Source organism: Dipodomys spectabilis, unplaced genomic scaffold (genome assembly GCF_019054845.1).
Source record: "Dipodomys spectabilis isolate Male_0828 unplaced genomic scaffold, ASM1905484v1 ptg000043l, whole genome shotgun sequence".
Classification (NCBI taxonomy): domain Eukaryota; kingdom Metazoa; phylum Chordata; class Mammalia; order Rodentia; family Heteromyidae; genus Dipodomys; species Dipodomys spectabilis.
Window position 1 is genome coordinate 29833418 of NW_024870720.1, and position 23013 is coordinate 29856430.

The window sequence follows — 23013 nt, forward strand, 5'->3', positions numbered from 1 at the left end:
ATTATATACATCTACATTTTCCTAACAAAGAACAAAGGGGAAGGGTCCTGACTCAGTTACAACAGAATTATTATAAAATTAAATTTCACCCTTTTACAGAACCCAAAAAGTACTTAAAGAGTTCTGACAAAATCCTGTTATCTCCAAAGTAATCTTACCTTCATCAAGTTCAGGTTCTGAATCACCAAACACTTCATCTTCATAACGAAACATATCATTGTGAACATAAAATTTATTTGGAACAGATCCCTGTAAAAGAACAGCATCAAAATATTCCATGAATACTCCTTACACTTGGTAATAAATAGAACAAATGACATCGCATAGACAATCTCAATTTTAATACCAGAGAAATAACCTTGACAATGTAATATTGCAAGGCTGAACATGCTATGAAGATCACTAACAGAATACTAGAATTCAAGAAACTCTTCTCAATAGGACAATTAGGAAAAATTAGATACTTTTCAATTCTTTTTTCAATGTGACCTTTTAAATATGACAATAAGATTTACATGCGTATATTAGACTTTTAATCCCAAAGACTTACTCTCAACCTCTCCCTTTCTCCCCAAACAAATGCATCAAAAGGCCCTGTAAAATTTCTCAAAAGTAATAAAAGCAAATCTATACCTATTAGGGAAAACTCCTGGAGAGTTCAATCAACTAGTAATAGACAAATTGAAAACTTACTTCAGGAGCCAGAACAAAGGTTTGCATAAACTTTCTCTCTGGCTGCCCACTATTAGACAGCAAACCCATGACCTGGACAACCACTCCATCACTCAAGGTTGCATGAGCATCCACATGACGAATTTTGGTATGACATTCACTGAAGTTCAGAGATAACACTTTGTGGTGTATATCCTGTAATGGGGGAAAAAAAGGAAATAGAAATTTTTGTCATATTGTATTACCTTTACAAAGTAACATTTATCCTCCTTGATATCCTAACCCTAAAATGTTAATTAATCATTGAAACCTTTCTACTTCATCTGAATGTCATACCAGTCATGCCAGACTGCTGATCCTAAGTTACTATTTTAAGCATGTCACTTTCTTATAAAAAAAAAAATTTGAGGTGTCTCTCCCCCTCCTTTTGAGAGCACCCATACACTACTAGAGCATCCCCCTGCCTTTCTGCTTGTCTATTTGCTTCCTTACTCAATAAAGCTCAGTCAAATTTTCTTACAAAAATTAAAATAAATAAATCGAAATGGCTCTCTGATATTGTGCAGTAATCTAGGCTTCATAGTTTTCCCATTTTTTTTACTCATTTCTGTAATGATTATTAATTTTCTTTACTGTGATATTTGCTAATGCCATTTTTCAAATTCTAATTTTAAGTTTGGAAGGAAGGCTAAATCTCTAAAAAACAAAGTCTTGCATCCCTAATGTCACAAAGAGAACTTACTTCTATGCATTCCTGTGTAGTCCACATTTATAAAAACTATCTTCTCAATTGTTTTACGTATAAAACATATCAAAGACCAGGCACCAGTGGCTCATGCCTGTAATCCTAGCTACTCAGGAGGCTGAGATCTGAGGATTCAAAGCCAGTTCAGAGCCAGCCCGGGCAGAAAAGTCCATGAGACTATTACCTCCAATAAACCACCAGAAAACTGCAAGTGGCACTGCGGCTCAAGTGGTAGCCTTGAGTTGAAAAGCACAGGGACAGTACCCAGAACCAGAGTTTAAGCCTCATGACTGGCACAAAGAAAAAAAAAAGGTATGTCTGAACACTCAGCCTCAACACAAGAAGACATATACACACATGTATATATGTATATATAAATATGAACTGACTTACATTTTGGCCATAAACAGCTTCCTGGGGTTTTCCACTAGCATCTACACCACCATGAACATAGGAAGAATTCCTGCCATAAAATCTGTAATGCAAAACCATTGATTAAATGTTACCTCTAAATTTTCAAATTTAAAAAATAGCAGCAAGCCGAGCACTGGTGGCTCATGCCTGTGTTCCTATCTACTCAGTAGAGGCTGTGATCTGACAATCCCAGTTCAAAGTTTGCCTTGGCAGAAGTCCATTAAGACTCTTATCTCCAATTAACCACCAGAAAACCAGAAGTAGTGCTGTAGCTCAAAGTGGTAGTGGTAGTGTTCTAGCCTTGAGTGAAAAAGCTCAGGGACAGCACTCAGGCCCTGAGTTCAAGCCCCACAGCGGACCCAAAAAAACAAAAACCAAAAAAAAAAAAAAAAAAAAAAAAACAAACCAGCAAATTTCTGGTGTTAGACACATTATATTCTAAGCACATAGGTCCAGCACTGTAACTAAGTAGATGTGTAAAGTTACTTAACTTTTAGTTCAGTTTGCTTGGTTACAAAATAGTTACCACTCATAAGGATGTCATAAGGATTAAATGAGGCAGACATACAGAAATCCTAGTGCAGGGGCTAGGACTATGACTTAGTGGAAGTGTGCTTGCCTAGCACACTGGGTTCAATTCCTCAGTACCACACAAACAGAAAAAAAACAGAAGTAGCACTATATATAGCTCAAGTGGAAGAGTGCTAGCTTTGAGCACAGAGAGGCTCAGGAACAAAGCCCAGGTGCTAGTTCAAGTCCAGGACAGGAAAAAGAGGGAGGTGGGGGGGAACTAATCCTAGTGCAACAAGCACACTAAGTAGATAGTCAATCATCAGCTTTTATCAATGAAATTTTTTAAACAAATTTCACTCTTGTCAAAAGGATTTAACAAAGTAGCACTTCAAATAAGTCTTATAACACTGATTTAAAATAAAAAAGAATTCTAAACAGATATTCTCTAATAGTGGATCCATCTTTTACTTCTAATAAGCAAAACAATTAACAACAAAAACTTGGCTGATTTTTTTTTTTTTTTTTTTTTTGGTGCCTGTACTTGGGCTTGAACTCAGGAACGCAAAGCTCCTGCTCTGTTATTTTGCTCATGGTGATTTCTCGAACACTCTAGTTATACCTACAGTTTGCCAATTTATGCCAGTTAAAGGTAAGAATCTCATGATTTCATCTTCCCGGGGTGTCTATGAATCTTGATCCTCAGATCTCAGTCTCTTGTTAGCTAAGATTATAGGCATGACCACTCACTGGTGCTCAGCTCTAAAAGAGTTGATAATTCAAAGACTAAGTTGTAAGTATACAATTATTTCAGCATCTAATTTCTTATTAGTATTTTCATGCTGCTCTACTTTGAAGTACATGATTAGACTTTCTCTGGCATTACCTAAAGCAATTAAAATTAACATCTTTCTAAATTAAGATTATGAAAAACACAAAAATACTATTTTCATTAAGAGATTTCATATTTATCACAAAAAGACATAAGAGCTTCCTTTGTGCCAAGCAATATTTTCAATACATAACATATATTGATTCTTTTAATTCTCCAAACAAACCTAAGTGCTATTATGTAAATAAGCAGACAGGTTCAAAACCACTTAAAATTATCATATACTTACAATAAACAGCCATATACTTATCAAGGGGTGAAGCCAAGAACCCAGACAGTATGGATCCACAGACCATGTCTTTTAACTACTACCCCATACGTTATGTATTATTGGCAAATATGTAAACTGGCATTATTTTTGAGAGCTTGTTTGGAGGTTCTAGCAGGGGAGCACAGCTACTCGTATACCCTTGACCCAAGACTGGTCCTCCTCTATCGGGGATGGTCGTCCTCTTCGACCGAGCCTGCAGCTTCGGGAGGGACACACATGGAGCGGTGAGGGAGGAAGGGGACACCCGCCTAGCCAGCCAGATCAGCCGAATCAACCCTAGCAATCAATGGGGTGACAGATGTCGCAGCCAGATCGCCCTCACATCCACTGGCATTATTTTTGTAAAGGGATTTTGGCTATGTGTATTTGTGTGTGTGTGTGTGCTGAACATAAGACATGATCATACCTTTGATGTAACACTCACTTCTTCCAGGAACCTATTCTTAAGAATATAACTAACCAGTACAGTACATAAAAATGTATTTATAATAAAACATTTCTGGGGGCTGGGAAGGTGGCTCAGTGGTAGAGTACTTGCCTTGCATGCATAAGGCCCTGGGTTCAATTCCTCAGTATCACATAAGCAAAAAGAAAAAAGCCGGAAGTGGCGCTGTGGCTCAAGTGGTAGAGCGCTAGCCTTGAGCTGAAGAGCTGAGGGAGTGCCCAGGCCCAGAGTTCAAGCCCCACGACTGGACCCCCCCCCCCCAAAAAAAAATAAATAAAATAAAACATTTCTTAACAAACCTCTTAAATATGTATTTAAAGTGGCTAAGTAAATATGGGTTATGGGTATAAGCTAAAAACAGGTAGATCACATCTGTAATCCTAATTACTTAGAAAGCTGAGATCTGAGAATTATGGTTCCAAGCCAGCCTGAACAGTTCAATCCGATTATTCACCAAAAGGCCAAAATTGGAGCTGTAGCTCAAGTGGGAGAGCACTAGCCTTGATCAAAAAAGCTCAAAGCTGGGCGTCGGTGGCTCTGTAATCCTAACTACTCAGAAGGCTGAGATCTGAGACTGACAGTTCAAAGCCAGCCTGGACAGGAAAGTCCATAAGACTCTTAACTCTAATTAACCACCAGAAAACCAGAAGTGGCACTGTGGCTTGAGAGGTAGAGCACTAGCCTTGAGCTGAAGAGCTCAGGAACAGTGCCTAGGCCCAGAGTTCAAAGTCCCATGACCAACAAAAAAATTAAATAAAAAACCCAAGGAGGCTGAGAATGTAGCTTAGTGGCAGAATGCTTGCCTACCTACCATTCTCACAAAGCTCTGAGTTCAATTCCTCAGCAAGAGGAAATGGCACTGTGGCTCAAGTGGTAGAATGCTAAGCCTTGAGCAAAAAAGAAGCTATGGGACAGTGCCCAAGCCCGAGCTTGGGTGATAGAGCACTCATCTTTTTTTGTTTTCTTCTTCTTCTTTTGGGTCCGGTCGTGGGGTCTGAACTCTGGGCCTGGGCGCTGTCCCTCAGCTCTTCAGCTCAAGGCTAGCGCTCTACCACTTGAGCCACAGCGCCACTTCCGGCTTTTTTCTTTTTGCTTATGTGGTGCTGAGGAATCGAACCCAGGGCCTCAGGCATGCAAGGCAAGTACTCTGATCTACCTTCCCAGCCCTAGAGCACTCATCTTGAGCTGAAGAGCTAAGGGATAGCCCCAGGCCCAGAGTTCAAGCCCCACAACCAAGAAAAAGAAAGCAAGAAAAGGAGTCCTGCATATAGTAAATATAAAAAAAAAAAAAATGCCAGGGGCTGGGAAGATGGCTCAGTGGTAGAGCGCTTGCCTTGCCTTGCCTTGCATGCCTGAGGCCCTGGGTTCGATTCCTCAGCACCACATAAGCAAAAAGAAAAAAGCCAGAAGTGGCGCTGTGGCTCAAGTGGTAGAGCGCTAGCCTTGAGCTGAAGAGCTGAGGGACAGCACCCAGGCCCAGAGTTCAGGCCTCATGACCGGACCCAAAAAAAAATAATAATAATAATGCCAGCTAGGTACCAGTGGCTCATACCTGTAATTCTAGCTATTCAGGAGGATCCCAATTCAAAATCAGCCCAGGGAGGAAATTAACCACCATCAAGAAAGGGGGGTGAGGAAGGAGGGGAAGAGGGAGGGAGGGAGGGAGGGAGGGAGGGAGGGAGGGAGGGAGGGAGAGCCCCTGCACGCACACACGCCACTGAGCCATGGTCAAGTGGTAGTATTAGCCTTAAGCAGAAAAGGCTAAGGGACAGCATCCAGACTCTTGAGTTCAAGCCCTAATACCAGGGCAGGGGGAAGAGCCTATCAAGTTATAAGGAGTGAGGTATTCCTCACTCACTAGTAAATAAAAGTAAATGCTAAATAATCTGTTTTAAATTTACCTGTGTAAATATTCTGGAGCTTTATTCAGCAAAGTGTAATATTGCCTCACAAACTCTCGCCCTACAAGCAGCGGACTGGGCTTCTCCATAACCATTTCTTTGCTGCACAATGTTGAATGCTGAAAGAGCAAACAAAAAAATAAACTGTTAGAAGGTTACAGTTGTCACTACCATGAAGTAAATTCTTAGGCAAAGAATAGAAAAAGAAAATTTATAGCACTTATTAAAGTTATTTATAGGGCTGGGAAGATGGCTCAGTGGTAGAGCGCTTGCCTTGCATGCCTGAGGCCCTGGGTTCGATTCCTCAGCACCACATAAGCAAAAAGAAAAAAGCTGGAAGTGGCACTGTGGCTCAAGTGGTAGAGCACTGGCCTTGAGCTGAAGAGCTGAGGGACAGCACCCAGGCCCAGAGTTCATGCCCCACGACCGGACCCAAAAAAAAAAAAAGTTATTTATAACACCATCAATGTTTACATCTCTTTGTCTTAGCTTAATATCCATACCCTGAATTCATTATAGGGGGAAGTATGTCCTTATTCTTGAGAAAAATTAGCACAAATTAAAACACATTTTATTTATGCATATAAACTCCTGAACATTTTAAAATTATAACATTAGAAATTGGGGAGAAGCAAAGAAAATAATGTAAATTTTTATTTGTAAAAACAGGATAAATTACCAATGCAGGGATTTATTGCTGTTGTTCAAGGCTAGAGGATACCAAGGCTGGAGTTACTGGCTACATCCAGTTTCAGTATTTTGCTAGTTCACTGGAGATGGAATCTCCAAGGCTTATATGCCTAACTTCAATCTTCTTGCATAGCTAGAATTCAGGGTTAAGCCAAGTGGAGGACTGAAATTTGGTTTAAGGGCAGTAGCTCATGCCTATAATACTAGCTACTCAGACGGTTGAGATCTAAGGATTGACGTATCAACTCAGCCTGGGGCAGGAAAGTTCATGAGACTCACATCCAGTTAGCCACCAAAAAAGCTGGAAGTAAAGCAGTGAACCAAGTGGCAGAGCACCAACTTGAAAGAGAAAAACTAAGGAACAGTACCCAGGCCCTGAAGATCAAGGCCTAGGACCAAAAAAAAAAAAATCAGGGCTGGGAAGGTGGCTCAGTGATTGCCTTGCACACATGAGGCCCTGGGTTCGATTCCTCAGCACCACATAAGCAGAAAAGGCCAGAAGTGGAGCTGTGGCTCCAGTGGTATAGAGTGCTAGCCTTGAGCTAAAGACCTGAGGGACAGAGCCCACGCCCACAATCGACAAAAAAATAAATAAATCAGGCTGTAGTTCATTCAGTAGTACAGCAAGGATTCCACATGGCCCACCAAATAAATCATCAGGCAACCTTCTTCCTTACTACACTTAAAGGGAATGAAAAATGATCATAATATCTAAAGTGTGTTTCTACAAAACAGATCAGAATGCAGCTTAAAAACAAATCTTAGGGGGCTGGGAATGTGGCTTAGTGGTAGAATACTTGCCTAGCATGCATGTAGCCTGAGCTCAATTCCTCAATACCACATAAACCAAAAAAAGCTGGAAGTGGTGCTCTGGCTCAAGTGGTAAGAACGCCAGCCTTGAGCTGAAGAACTCAGGGACAGCACCCAGGCCCAAAGTTCAAGCCCCACAACCGACAAAAAAATAAATAAATCTTACTTCAAGACATGGACACAAGGTTTTTCTTTGTTGTTGTTGTTGTTGTTCTCAATGTACTACGTGATTTCTTTTTGTGTGTGTTTTCCCCATTTATCCCATTGTCACTGTGTTCAATTTTGATACCCTGGGTATGGCATATACATTTATCTGAACGAGAGGAGGGAAGGGAAACAAGAAAATGGTGAGACAAAGGGGGAACCTGTGCGACACAATACTCACAAAGCAAGTTCAAGGCTTGGGTACCATTCCCAGCACCACAAAAGTAAAAATAAAATCAAGAAGAGCAAGGCTAAGCGACTACTTATAGTTTGATTGCCAGTAAGACAGGGTTATACAGCAAAGTTTTTAAGTAAAATGTGAAAATCACACTTTAACAGTAACTGTTGAAACATATTAAATTGGTACCTGCCTAGCATGGCAATGTGGTGCCCAGCACCACAAAAATAATATTGGGGCTGGGAAGGTGGCTCAGTGGTAGAGCGCTTGCCTTGCATGCGTGAGGTCCTGGGTTCGATTCCTTAGCACCACATAAGCAGGAAAAAAAAAGCTGGAAGTGACGCTGTGGCTCAAGTGGTAGAGCGCTAGCCTTGAGCTGAAGAGCTGAGGGACAGCACCCAGGCCCAGAGTTCAGGCCCCACGACCAGACCCCCCCCCAAAAAAAAAATAATAATAATACCGCCAGGCACATGTGGCTGGCTCATGCATGTAATTCTAGTTACTCAGGAAGCTGAGATGTAAAGATCACAGTTCAAAGCTAGCCCTGGCAGAAATCCATTGACTTTTTTCCCCCAATTAACCATCAAAAAGCTGCAAGTTGAACTGGGGCTCAAGTGGAAGAATGCTAACTTTGAGCACTTGCCTGTATCTGAGCACAAAACCTGAGGGACAGGCAGTACTCAGGCATTGAGTTCAAACCCCAAGGCAACATAAATATTACTGACTAAATTACCCTAAAAATAAGCCCAAGTACCACAAAACACAAAATCTAATTAATTACAAAAAGAATTCTGCCACTTTTACCCTCCCCAGCTAAGCTGGGTAATAGTAAACAACATGGATTTTGGACTTTTTTAAATGGTTAGGTAATTCAGAATTATGAAAGGGAAGTTTTACTATTTACACATGGACCATGTAAGTCTCAAACCTGCAAATTTTAATTTCCTAATGCACTGAGAAAAGACTTGGCCTATAAAGAGACCAAGTCTGTAAGAGTATATAGTTCTAGTAAGACTATACACTCTTTCAGGGCTGCTGCTTTATGCCTGTAATCCTTTATGCCTGTAATCAGGAGGCTGAGATATGAGGAATCCAGTTTCAAGGCATCCACTGCATACAAATTTGAAAGAACCTGCTTCCAATTAACCAGGAAAGAAAAAAAGCAAAAATGGGGTATGGCTCAAGTTTCAGAATACTAGCTTCGAGGGAAAAAAATCTGACATCTGAAAACATACTAAAAAAAAATACCTGCAAGCCGGGCACTGGTGGCTCACGCCTGTAATCCTAGCTACTCAGGAGGCTGAGATCTGAGGATTGTGGTTGGTTCAATGCTTGCCCGGGCAGTAAAGTCCATGAGACTCTTATCTCCAATAAACCACCCGAAAACAGGAAGTGGTGCTGTGGTTCAAGCGGTAGAGCGCTCGCCTTGAGCTGAAGAGCGCAGGGACTGCGCCCAAGCCCAGAGTTCAAGCCCTACGACTGACCCCCCCCCCCAAAAAAAAGAAAGATACCTAAGCACAATCAAATCTACAGGAGGTGGCTCTAGCACTTTGAAAGAGCAATTATCACCTATCTGTATCTTATACTCTTTTTTTTTTTTTTTTTGTGGTCGTGGGGCTTGAACTCTGGGCCTGGACGCTGTCCCTCAGCTCTTCAGCTCAAGGCCAGTGCTCTACCACTTGAGCTACAGCACCATTTCTGGTTTTCTGGTGGTTTATTGGAGATAAGAGTCTCTCCTGCCTGGGCTGGCTTTGAACCGCGATCCTCAGATCTCAGCCTCCTGAGTAGCTAGGATTACAACAAGCGTGAGCCACCAGCGCTGGGCTCGTCTTTTTTTTTTTTTTTTTTTTTTTTTGGGGGGGGGGGGGAACAATCATGGAGTTTAAACTCAGGGCCTGGGCACTGTCCCTCAGCTTCTACTCTACCACTTGAGCCAACAGGGCCACTTCTGGCTTCATGTATGCTAGGCAAGCACTCTACTACTAAGCCACATTTCCAGCCCTACACCTCACTTCTGATCCAATCAAGTTCATGCCTATAATCCCAGCTACCTACCCAGAAAGCAGAAATCAGGAAAACTGATTCAAGGCCAAAGGGCAATACACTAATGAGACCCTTATCTCAATCAATAAGCTGGACATGGTGCTATTGCCTAGAAAAGTCACAGCTTGGCCAAAAGAAGAAAGCAACCAGGGCCAGGGACTGAAAGTTGTAGAGCACCACCTAGTAAACATTAGGCCCTAAATTCAAACCTCAGTACAGAGGAGACTGGAAAGGAGGAAAGGATAAACACTTCTTCCAATGACATTTGAAAATGTGAAAACCGTCTTTATGTAGGAATGTACATCGTACAATGTAAACTCTGGCACATTAGCTCTACACACAAGCGATGTGTGCTTTTTCACAAAGCAATCTTTACTAGCCAATTAAACACAATAAATATCCACCCAGATTCCAATGTATTATCGCTACTTACAGAGCCAATTACCTTTAGAAATAACTCATTCTATTTACCAACCTCGCTATCCCTCCTAAAATTCCTGTGAATTTAACAAAAACCTTTTGCAATTTGCTGTTTCCTTAAAATGTTTTCTTTCAGGGCTGGGGGTTGTGGCTCAATAAATTGAACTTCAAACTCTAATACTACCAAAACAGTTTCCTCTTCAGTTGCATAAACCTAATTCCTGAAGCACTTCTACTGTCATAGGAAATTGCTCTAAGTTAATTGTCATTTTTTCTAAGTCTCTTAGTACACACTGAGGATAGTAGTAAAGAAAGAAATAAGACACAAATAGTCACACTAGTCTTCCTACTCTATAAAATATACTGTTTCTTCTAAGATGAATGTCACCTTTACAGTTCAAGATAGCATAGCCAATCACTTGAGATTCTTTCTCAACCAACAGCTAGGTGTGGTGGTGTGTGCCTATCTACATATCTACGTGGGAGGATGAGATGGAGAACAACAAGTTCTCCAATTCAAATGATCAAATTTCCTCCCATGAATAAAACTTCAGCTTTGGGGGGGGAAAGGGGAATGGACTTCTGATTTTTGTTACTGTTTACTTAAGAGTAAGGGGCTGGGAAGGTGGCTCAGTGGTACAGCGCTTGCCTTGCATGCCTGAGACCCCCTGGGTTCGATTCCTCAGCACCACATAAGCAAAAAGAAAAAACCGGGAAGTGGTGCTGTGGCTCAAGTGGTAGAGCGCTAGCCTTGAGCAGAAGAGCTGAGGGACAGCGCCCAGGCCCAGAGTTCAGGCCCCACGACCGGACCCAAAAAAAAAAAAAAAAGATAAATTTAAACTGGGTGCTGGTGGCTCACGCCTGTAATCCTGACTACTTAGGAAGCTGAGATCTGAGGATCATGGTTCAAAGCCAGGCCAGGCAGGACTTGGGCAGGAATGTCCATAAGACTCTTATTTCCAATAAACCACCAGAAAACTGGAAGTGGCACTGTGGATCAAGTAGTAGAGCACCTTGAGCTGAAGAAGCACTGAGGAACAACGCCCAGGCCCAAAGTTCAAGCCTCACAATAACAACAAAGACAACAACAAAAGTAAATTTAGGATATCTCTGATATAATGGGGTTACCTCCTCCAAAGCAAAAGTCTCAGGCTACATTAATATGGATGCACAATTCTGACAACATAGTAAAATGAAATTTGAGAATGTGGATTTAAGGTTCAATATAATACAAAAAGAATCACAGTTATTCAGATGTCTGATAGCTGATCACTGTAAGTTTCAATCCAGACTTTAATTTTTTTAGTTTTAGCAAGGATTTAGTCTAAAAAGGTTAAGGTAGGGAGAAATAGAAACATACTCTGAACTAGACGGCTAAGATCTGAGCATTGTGGTTCAAAGCCAGCCTGGGGAATAAAGTCCACGAGACTTTTACCTCCAATAAACCATTCAAAAACTGGAAGTGACACTGTGTCTCAAAGTGGGAGACCACTATCATTGAGCAAAAGAGCACAGGGACAGCATCCAGGCCCTGAGTTCAAGCCCCATGACTGGCAAATAAAAAAAATAAAAATAGGGGCTGGGAAGGTGGCTCAGTGGTAGAGCGCTTGCCTTGCATGCTCGAGGCCCTGGGTTCGATTCTTCAGCACCACATAACCAAAAAGAAAAAAAAAGCCGGAAGTGGCGCTGTAGCTCAAGTGGTAGAGTGCTAGCCTTGAGCTGAAGAGCTGAGGGACAGCGCCCAGGCCCAGAGTTCAGGCCCCATGACCGGACCCAAAAAAAATAAATAAATAAAAATAAAAATAAAAAATGAACATTTTTATACCCACAAAGGAAATGGGATTCAAGACGCTAAGAAAGGGGCTGGGAAGGTGGCTCAGTTGGTAGAGCGTTTGCCTTGCATTCATGAGGCCCTTGGGTTCGATTCCTCACCACCACATAAACAAAAAGAAAAAAGCTAGAAGTGGCGCTGTGGTCAAGTGGTAGAGCGCTAGCCTTGAGCTGAAGAGCTCAGGAACAGCGCCCAGGCCCAGAGTTCAGGCCCCACAGCGGACCCAAAAAAAAAAAAAAAAAGACTCTAAGAAAGCCAGGCACCAATGGCTCATGCCTGTAACCCTAGCTATTCAGGGGACTGAGATCTGAAGACAACGGTTCAAAGCCAGCCAAGGCAGTAAAGTCCATGGGACACATCTCCAATAAACTACCAGGAAACCAGAAGTGGCACTGTGACCAAGTGGTAGAGTGCTCACCTTTAGCTGAAGAGCTCAGGGACAGCACACAGGCCCAGAGTTCAAGCCTCATGACTAACCAAAAAATAATAATAAAAATAAAATAATAAAGACTCCAAGAAACAGGGTTTTGGACTTTTATGCATAGTCATTCCATACCTTCCTATCTGTAACAACTAAAGCCTTATACATTCAGATGGGCCCAATTAAATATACTGTGACCCTTAAAAATCCTAAATCTTTCCTCTAAATTTTCTAAGACCTTTGGGCCTGTAACACATAGTATTTTATCATTTATATTCTGCTCTAAGTTCTAAATAATTTTACAACTCTTATGATTCCTCTTCACCATTTTCCTTTTAGTTCTCAACTGAAATTCTCTAGAGTTCACATTTCTCAAAATTGCAATGTCTTTTCCTCAATTCTCTGTCAGTATCAATGGTGACCTTTCTTTGTCCTTTCTTTTTTTTTTTTTTGGTCGGTTGTGGGGCCTGAACTCCGAGCCTGGGCGCTGTCCCTCAGCTCTTCAGCTCAAGGCTAGAGCTCTACCACTTGAGTGTCAGCCCCACTTCTGGCTTTTTCTGCTTATGTGGTGCTGAGGAATTGAACCCGGGGCCTCATGCATGCAAGTCAAGCACTCTACCACTGAGCCACCTTCCCAGCCTCTTTGTCCTTTCTTAAATAAGATTGATTTATTGTGTGAAAGAATGCACATCTTGAATTCAGGACTTCATGCTCTCACACAGCTATTCTGCTCATAGCTGGTGCTCCGCTATTGAGTCATGCCTCCAATCTATCTTCCTAACTTTGTAAGAGTTGAATGACAAGGCAACAACTTTCCTGCTAAACTGATACTTGCTAGACAATTTCAGACTTTAATGGCTTCAAGCTTCAAGTCTACCTAAATATATATATAACCTTCACCATAAGCTCAAATGTTACCATTTCTAACCATGTGCTGAATTCTCACATGCAATCTCACAAGCCAATCTTCATACAGAAAATTGATGTCTACCTTCTCAGCTTTCCTGAAAACTTAGTTATAATAAAATGGCTTTTACCTCCTAAACCTCAACTATTCAAAACAAGTCTTTTAGAACTAGTACCTTCCTTTTCACTCCCAATCAATTCAGATGTTTTGTATTGTTGTTAGCAAAATGAGTCCCTTCCCATAGCTTATCCATTCCTTCCCTTCTCCACAGCTTAGCATGCTCCCTTCCTAGGCAGCACTAGGCCCACGTAGTAAGGCAGTAAATAATCAACTTCCAACCCTCTTTACCTTGGGATGGCAATTCTCTGGGGCAGCTAGCACCATATAAGGCAGTAAGAGCCCCTTAGAGTGATGACCTTCAGGTCGGGGCAGTTGCAGGACCTTATCTACCATTTGGATAGCAGCCATAAATCCTAGTCCACCATGATGAAGCCCTTGGCCCACACTTCCACACCAGGGTCTCTACCTCTCAGCCCCTTCTAGCCCCTCCTTAACCCCCCCAGGTTATATAGGTCACCCCAGACAAACAATAGATGGTGCTTCTTCTCACTGCTCCCTTGTGAGAAGGTGTCTTGTTAGCGCCCTTTCCCGGCAATAAACCTTTCTTTGTTCTCTGTACGGGGATGTCTGCATGGTTTTCTGGCAAAGTCTAATTAATCTTAATTTTGCTAACAGTTGTTAATACTGGGACTTGGTCAGGGCTTCCAGATCGAAGCCTTTTCTGCTCATGGTTGGTGCTCTACCACTTAAGCCACAACTCTGGTTCCAGCTTTTTGCAGGATAATTGGAAATAAATCTCTCATGAACTTTTCTTCAAGGGCTAGCTTTAAATCACAATTCTCAGATCTCAGCCTTCTGAGTAGTTAGGATTAGTGTGAACCACAAAGCCCAGCTCAATTCAGATCTTATGCTTCCTCAAATATCTTTCATAAGCCAGATGTCCTCAAAGTCTTCCATAAACCAGGCACCATTAGTTCATGCCTATAATCCTAGATACTCAGGAGGCTGAGATCTAAAGATCACTATTCTAAAGCAAGCCCAGGAAAAAAAAAGTACCTCCAATCAAACACCAAAAAAGCCGAAAGTTGAGCTTTAACTCAACCTTGAGCACCCAGGCCCCAAATTCAAGCCCCAAGACTGGCATAAAAAAGAAAAAAAAAATCTTCCTTAGAAATCCAAATATTAGCCAGGAGCCAGTGGCTCACCTGTAATCCCAGCTACTCAAGAGGCTAAGATCTGAGGATCACGGTTTAAAGCCAGCCCAGGCAGGAAAGTCCCTAAGACTCTTATCTCCAACTAACCACCAAAAAAGTGCAAGTGGCACTGTGGCTCAAACGGTAGAGCAACAGCCTTGAGCTGAAGAGCATAAGGACAGCGCCCAAGCCCCATGATGGACGGACAGAAGGGAGGAAGGGAGGGAGGGAGGGAGGAAGGAAGGAGACAGGCAGGCAGGCAGGCAGGCAGGCAGGCAGGCAGGCAGGCAGGCAGGCAGGCAGGCAGGCAGGCAGGCAGGCAGGCAGGCAGGCCCAAATATCCACATGCAGTTTGACATAAATCCACCAAAGAAATGGAGTTTGAGGGCTGGGAATGAGGCTTAGTGCTTGCCTAGCATGCATGAAGCCCTGGGTTCGATTCTTCAGTACCACATAAACAGAAAAGGCAAGAAGTGGAGCTGTGGCTCAAGTGAGAGTGCTAGACTTGAGCCAAAGAAGCTCAGAGAGTGCCTAGGCCCTGAGTTCAAGCCCCACAACTGGCAGAAAAAGAAAAAAAAAAAAAAAAAACCCTCAAGGATCCCAGGACCTGAGTTTAAGCCCCAGGACCAGCACAAAACAGAAATAAAAACAAAACAAAATTTTAAAAATGCAGTCTGACATCTAAGGTCTTAAATCTCTCAAACTTTGCTTTCCATCATGTGACTCTCTCTGGTAACAGGGAGAGTTTTTCTTGTTTGTATGTTTTCTTGTTTTTTCTCAGTTGTGGAGCTTGAACTCTGGGCCTAGGCACTGTTTCTCAGCTCTTCAGCTCAAGACAGGTGCTGTACCACTTTAGCCACACAACCACTCCCAGCTTTTTCTGCTTATGTGGTGCTGAGGAATCAAACGCAGGGCCTCACGCATGCAAGGCAAGCAATCTACCACTGAGCCCCTTTCTCAGCCCTCTCCAGTAACATTCTATGTCTTGGTATACTGTATCACTTACTCTGCAATTTTCATTTCCTGGGCCACACACTGACTTCATTCAAGCACAAAATGAATGAATGGGGAAAATGGATGATAGTAGCCCAGGCAGGAAACTCCTCAAGTGCTAGCCTTGATCCAAACAACTCAGGGACTGCGCTTATGCCCCGAGTTCAAGCCCCAGACCAGCACAAAAAAAGTTTCCTTGCAGCATCCACCATTATTCTGCACATAACAAGATTAGGGGAAAAAATAATGAATTTAATATTCAAAATCTCTTCAGGCCAGGCACTGGTGGCTCATTCATACCTGTAATCCGAGCTACTCAGGAGACTGAGATCTGAAGATTGTGGTTCAAAGCCAGCCGGGGTAGAAAAGAGACTCTCATCTTCAATTAACTACCAGAAAACTGGAAGTGGCATTATGGCTCCAGTGGCAGAGCTAGCCTTGAGCCAGAGAAGCTCAGGGACAGTGCCCAGGCTCAGTTCAAGCCCCAGCACTGGCAAAAAAAAGCAAACAAACAACAAACAAAAAAAAAAAACCTTGGTGCTAGCACAAAAAAAATTTTTTTTGGTCGGTCGAGGGACTTGAACTCTGGGCCTGGGCGCTGTCCCTCAGATCTTCAGCTCAAAGTGAGCACTCTACCGCTTGAGCACCAGCACCACTTCCGGTATTCTACTGGTTTATTGGAGATGAGCCTCACAGACTTTCCTGCTCAGGCTGGCTTTGAACCATGATCATCAAATCTCAGCCTCCTGGCAGCGCCTGACCAAAAATATTTTTTAAAAATGGGTTGCTGTTGATTGGGGGGTGGAGGGGGGAGGATGGGAAGGGATGGGAAGGGGAAACAAAGGAGGAAGCCATAATGCTTGACAAGAAATGTATTCATTGGGGCTGGGAAGGTGGCTCAGTGGTAGAGCGCTTGCCTTGCATGCCTGAGGCCCTGGGTTCGATTCCTCAGCACCACATAAACAAAAAGAAAAAAGCCGAAAGTGGCGCTGTGGCTCAAGTGGTAGAGTGCTAGCCTTGAGCTGAAGAGCTGAGGGACAGCGCCCAGGCCCAGAGTTCAGGCCCCACAACCGGACCCAAAAAAAAGAAAAGAAAGAAATGTACTCATTATCTTGCCCATGTAATTGTAACCCCTCTGTACAGTATTTTCACAATAAAAAAATAAATAAAATAAATGGGTTGCAGTATTTTTTTGTTATGGTTATAGGACTTGAACTCAGGGCTTGGGGGCTGTTCCTAAGGTCTTTTGCTCAAGGCTACAGCTCCACCACTTTAAAGTCACAGCTCCACTTTAAGTCTTTGAGTGGTTAACTGGAGATTAAGAGTCTCCTGGGACTTTTCTGTCTGAGTTGGCTTTGAACCATGATCCTCAGATCTTAGCCTGTGTAGCTAGGATTGCAGGCATAAGCCACCAGCACTGGTAGTTGTAGTATTTTTCACCAGAAACTTTTCTCAACAAAGAATACACCTGTGCTATTAGCTTGTATCTGCATAAAATGCTTACTTTTACATTCCCTTTGGAGGGGCTCACTCACAGCTCAGGAGGCAGGTTAATATGCATGTTCAGAGTCAAAGACTATAAGCATTTTCAGTTGCCAGCACCATTACTGCCAGCCCCATATTTCTATTAGAACATTTCAAATTTTCTGATGGTCTGTCTTTACTTAAAATAACTTCAACAATTAGAAAAGTAAATATCATGTGTGCGTGTGGTGTGTGTACTGGCACTCCCTTGAACTCCCTGGGTGTGGTCACTCAAGGTTGGTGCTCTACCACTAGAGACACAGCTCCACTTCTAGCTTTTTGGTGATTAACTGGAAATAAAGTTTCAGGCCTGGCATTGGTAGCTCATTCTTGTGATCCTAGCTACTCAGGAGGTTGAGATCTGAGGACCAGAATTGAAAGCCAGCCCAGGAAAAAAAAGTACATGACATTCTTTTTTTTTTTTTTTTTTGTTGGTCGTGGGGCTTGAACTCTGGGCCTGGGCACTGTCCCTCAGCTCTTCAGCTCAAGGCGAGCGCTCTACACTTGAGCTATAGTGCCACTTCCGGTTTTCTGGTGGTTTATTGGAGATAGGAGTCTCACGGTCTCGATCCTGCCCGGGCTGGCTTTGAACCTCGATCCTCAGATCTCGGCCTCCTGAGTAGCTAGGATTACAGGCGTGAGCCACCAGCGCCTGGCTAAAAGCACATGACATTCTTATTTCCAATTAGTCCCTAAAAATGCCAGAAGTGGAGCTGTGGCTAAAACTGTAGGGCTGGCATTTAGAAAAGATTAGGGACAGGCCCCAAAAGCCCTGAGTTCAAGCCCCAGGATAGGAAAAAGGAAATGCTGTCTTACAAAAAAATAGCATTACTGCCTACACATAGATAGGGTATTAGCTTTATTACAGGAAAGAAAACTGATACAGAGCCTATCCTCAGTTACAGAAAGAAGGTGTGAAATTGAGTCTCCTGCTTCCAGTGAAGCATTATTTACATCTAGTTTCCACCAACTGCAATGGAAGAATAGCCAAATAAATCAAGAAAGAAAAAAAAAGTAAAAAGTTTAAAGGAATAGAATAGTAATGTAATAGGAAGCAGTCATTCCTAACAAAATTTATGACTTCAAAGTAGAATACTTAGAAACTAGAAGATTAAAATGAGTTGAGACACAAGAAACAACCTATTGCCAAGGTTTCTGGAAGAAAAAGCTATCTGTCTTATCAACGATGCAATGACTACCAGAGAATGACTACTTGTTTGTCAATTAAAATGAATATAAATTCTTAAGCAATCCTTAAGTTTGGGCTTTTCAAAACTAAGCATGGAGGGAGGCTTGACTGAAGTGGTAGAGCACTTGAGTGGCAAGCTCAAGGCCCTGAGTTCAGCTCCCAGTACTGCCAAACAAAAACACAAAGCAGGGCACTGGTGGCTCACATCTGTAATCCTAGTTACTCAGGAGGCTGAGATCTGAGGATCAAGGTTCAAAGCCAGCCCAGGCAGAAAAGTCCATGAGATTCTTATCTCCAATTAGCCATTCAAAAAACTGGAAGTGGTGCTGTGGCGCTCAAGTGGTAGAGCACTAGCCTTGAGCTGAAGAGCTGAGGGACAATGCCCAGGCCCAGAGCTCAAGCCCCATAACTGACAAAATAAAAATAAAAAATAAAGCACAGGTGCTGGTAGCTCACATCTGTAATCTTAGGAGGGTGAGATCTGAGGATCAAGGTTAGAAGCCAGCCCAAGCAACAAAGTCCTCCAATTAATCACAAGAAAGGCTGGAAGTGACAAGTGACACTGTGGCTCAGATGGTAAAGCTCTATCTAGCCTTGATCACAAAAGCTCAGGGAGCCAAGTGCCAATGGCTCATGCCACTATTCCTAGCTACTTAAGCAGCAGAGAGAGCTGAGTATTACAGTTCAACACCAGCCTAGGCAGGAAAAATTCATGAAAAGTTTCCAACTAACCACCAAAAAACAGAATTGGAGCTGACTCAATGGCAGAGCCCTAGCCTTGAGCACAAAAGTTCATAGTGCCCAGGCCTTGAGTTCAAGTCTCAGGAACAGCCCATACAAAGCACTGTGTATGGTAGTTCTCCCATCCAACATAAATACATGTTGAAAATAAAGGCCCTCTAAGGCAATAGAAAACTGTATTTCAGGGGCTGGGAATGTGGTGGAGTAATAGAGTGCTTTGCCTAGCATGCATAAAGCCCAGTACCACATAAACAGAAAAAGCTGGAAGTGGCACTGTGGCTCAAGTGGTAGAGTACTAGTCTTGAGCCAAAGAAGCTCAGGGACAGCGCCCAGACCTGAGTTCAAGCCCCAGGACTGGCAAAAAAAAAAAAAAAGAAATGTAGTCTTTGACTTATGTGGTCCTCTGTACATCACCTTTATAACAATGGGGGGAGAAAGGGCTAGAATTGGCTTAGTGGTAGAGTGCTTGCCTAGCATGCATGAAGCCCTGGGTTCAATTCCCCAATACCACAATAAACAGAAAAGGTGAGAAGAGGTGCTGTGTCTCAAGCGGTAGAGTGTTAGCCTTGAGCAAAGGAAGCTCAGGGACAGTGCCCAGGCCCTGTATTCAAGCCCCAGGACTAGCACAAAAAACAAAAAATTTTCTTTTTTTTTTTTTTTGCCAGTCCTGGTTCTTAAACTCTGGCCCTGGGCGCTGTCCTGGCTCCTTTCAGTCAAGGATAGCCCTCTTACCACTTAAGCCAGTGTCAGTTCTAGCTCTTTCTGTGATTAATTAGAAATTAGAGTCTCATGGACTTTCCTGCCCTGGCTGGCTTTGAACCATTATCCTCAGATCTCAACCTCCTGAGTAAATAGGATTACTGGTGTGAACCACCAGTAGCTGGTTATGTTTCAAGCCTTTATAATGAAAAATAATTTTGCAGCATGTAGAAGCTGTAAAGAGGAATTGTTAGTGTGGCTAATGTGGGAGAGCAACACCACCAGCCTTCAATGACAAAGTTCAGTGAGCTCAGAAGAAACCCTGAGTTTAAATCTCAGTACTACATACACTCAAATAAAAACTCTGGTTATAAATTGTTACTAAAACTTTGATTTTTAATATCTCATACAGATAACGAATACTTCACGCTAGAACAATTCCAACATTTTCCTACTACACCTACATTTAGTCTATCTAGCTCACTGTTAAATTATCAAGTGATATTTCTGTATATTTTTTTTCTTTTAGTGTTGGTCTTGGTGCTAGAACTCAGTACCTGAGTATTGTCTGAGCTTTTCTGCTTGGGCCGTTTTACCACTGGAGCCACAATTCTGCTTCCAGCTTTTGTTGGTCTCACAACTTCCATGCAGTCTGGATTTGAACCCTGACCCTCAGATCTCAACTTCCTGGGTAGCTAGGATTACAGGTGTGAGCCACCAGTCCCTGGGCACTGTATACTTTTTTTTTTCCTCCAGTCCTGCGGCTTGGATTCAGGGTCTGGGCACTGTCCCCGAGCTTCCTTTGCTCAGAAGTAGTACTCTATCCCTTTGCCAGAGCACCATATCTGGCTTTTTCTGTTTATGTGGTGCTGAGGAATCAAACCCAAGACTTCATGCCTCCTAGACAAGCACTCTACCACTAAGCCACATTGCCAGCCAGCCCCTGTGTTCTTGATGCTTGTTCTCCACCACTAATATTTCAGCCCAGAATGTTCAACAATCTGAACCATCTGGGAGGACTCATCCTCCCTACAATTCCTGGACCATTTTTCATAATTTGTAGAGGCTAAATTATGCATAGTACAAGACAATGTAACCAAAGAAACTATACATAATTTGATACTAAAGTTCAAGCTGATCATACATACCTCTTCTATTTTTGAAGACCAAGAGTCTTGGATAACAAAAGGACCAGTGGATTTGGCAAAGTCTAGTGTTTACTTAGAAATTTTGGTCCACATGCCTAGGGTTATTTTAACTGCCAAATATGGAGCTGGTCAAGGAATTACTATCCTCTTCCAGTGTAGATACTCTAATGACTCCTAGAGCCAGGTACTTAAACAATGCTAACATAGTATGAGGTACGATGCCTTGAACCTAAAATCTGTATCTCACCCCAACTTTATAGGAGGTGACAACTTTCTCATCCCAGCTTCGATGCACGTGTTGTTTTTAAAGAGGGCAGAGTCCCCAAAACTCCGTTAAAATAAATTAGTTGTCTTGTGGGGGGGGAGGGAAGGGAATGGGTCTATGCGGAGAACTAAAGCAGCATAGGGCCATCTTTAGTATGATTTTAGAGAAGCAAGAAAAATTCGATCAGTTTCGATTAACAAAATTCACGCAATCTAAGAAATCTGTATTCCCTCTGTTCTTCCCCCCCCCCCAAAAAAAGTGGGGTGTGAGAGAAAAATCCATTCCCTAAAGCACTCAGGCATAGGGACAGCAGGAAACCACCTGAATAAAAGGGGGGGTGGGGGGGACGAAGGAGGCGCACGAGAAAACCCGAGTACCCGAACGCTGAGCATCGGGTGAGGGAAGCGGCGGCTGCCTTCAAACCCAGATTCCGTTTCCGTGCGCGGAAATGGTGCCCGGAGGCCGCTACTTTCGCCTCTGCGTCGATCCCGCCGCTCCCGCGGCCGCCGCCGCCGCCGCCGCCGCGGCCTCCTTCCCCTCCCCCACGGGCGGGGCGGCCACCGCGTCCCCACTCCCAAGGCCACGGCCAACCCGAACCGCAGGCGAGGCAGGTGGGCTCCGCACCTGGGCACATCTTCTCCGGGAAGCCCGCGGCTCCGCTCCCCGTGGAAGGCTCCACCGGCGCCGCTTCGGGAGCTCCGCGTCCTCCTCCTTGCTTCGCCACCCGGGTCTCCCCCCACCGAGCCCCGGCCCCACCTGTACCCCCCTCCCCCGGCGGCCCCGGACCGCCCCGCGCGCGCCGGCGCGGCCACCTCCCTTCCCACGCAGCCTCCCCGGCGCTCACCTCGGAGGAGAAGGCTCGGCTTCTCGCGCACGCACCCTCGGCGGCGTAGGCAGCCGACGGCTAGAACAATATCTCCGTCTGCGCCGCAGCGTCTCCGACACCGGAGCTCGGGCCCCGGACGGTTACCGCGAGCCGCGACGCCCTCGCGCGCGCGCGCGGGGAATGTCCCCTTCCGACCGCCACACCGACCTCCCCGCCCGGCCCCCGTACACACCTCCAACCAACAGCGGCGGCGGGTAAGGCTCGCGGAGGTCAGCAGGAGAGTCGCCGAGGGTCGGCCGCGGCGGGGTTCTCCGGGCTCGCGCCGCCTTCTTCCTCCGACAAACCCCAAAGCCTCAGAAGCCGGAGAGCCGCGAGCCGGTCTTCCCCTCCACAACCACCGCTTCCCGGGCGCCAAGCAGTGCGGCGAGCGACGAGGAACACGGACGTCCCGCCCCCTTTGCCGCCGCCCCCTCTTATTGTTTTACCCCTGCCGACAGGGCCGGGGAACCCCCCAGAGCGGCCCCAGCCAATCACGCGCCGCCTCCGCCAGCCCCGGGCCAACCTTCTTCTTCGCGTCCCTCCGCGGAGCACGCGCAGTACGCAGCTGCGCTCGCGCACGCTCGCGCCCAGAAAGCCGGGGAACCGGAACCGGCCTGAAGCCGGGGCCGGAGTCCGCTGATTTGACGTCACAAGGAGGCTGCCTTTCTCCTGCCTCGAGGCTTGTAGCCTCTCCGCCCTTCTTCCAGGTGGCGCGAACCCGAGCCGGTTCGCTGCAGCGGCGCGCTGCCTTTTGCAGATCCAGATTCCTGGTGTAGTTATTCATGTCAGGAAGGAGGGGGCTCCGTAGCCTTTCTGAATTAGGTTGTCTGCATGTTGCTGCCCTGGTCAGACATGAAAATGCAGCCGGGGGCTTCAGCTGTGTGCACGCTAAACTCACCTACGTTGATAAAGCTGTCTAGGAAATGGAAGGTTTTAAGTCCGGCAGAAAAGGTCACATTCACCCGAGTAGTTTAAAGCAATG

General features: G+C 44.3%; 1 protein-coding gene across 2 annotated transcripts in view; it reads right to left on the reverse strand.

Moving 5' to 3' along the window:
* G3bp2 (G3BP stress granule assembly factor 2) overlaps positions 1-22443 on the reverse strand; it is a 34752-nt gene extending 12309 nt beyond the window's left edge. The window contains exons 1-5 of one of the 2 annotated variants that reach the window (XM_042678461.1): positions 22225-22443; positions 5851-5969; positions 1811-1892; positions 694-867; positions 159-249 (exon numbers count right to left, since the gene is read on the reverse strand). In XM_042678461.1, the coding sequence (XP_042534395.1) occupies positions 159-249; positions 694-867; positions 1811-1892; positions 5851-5945 (442 nt within the window). In that variant the 5' untranslated portion in view covers positions 5946-5969; positions 22225-22443. The remainder of the gene's footprint in view (positions 1-158; positions 250-693; positions 868-1810; positions 1893-5850; positions 5970-22224) is intronic. The other variant, XM_042678462.1, reaches the window with a different exon arrangement.
* Positions 22444-23013: the final 570 nt, after the last annotated feature.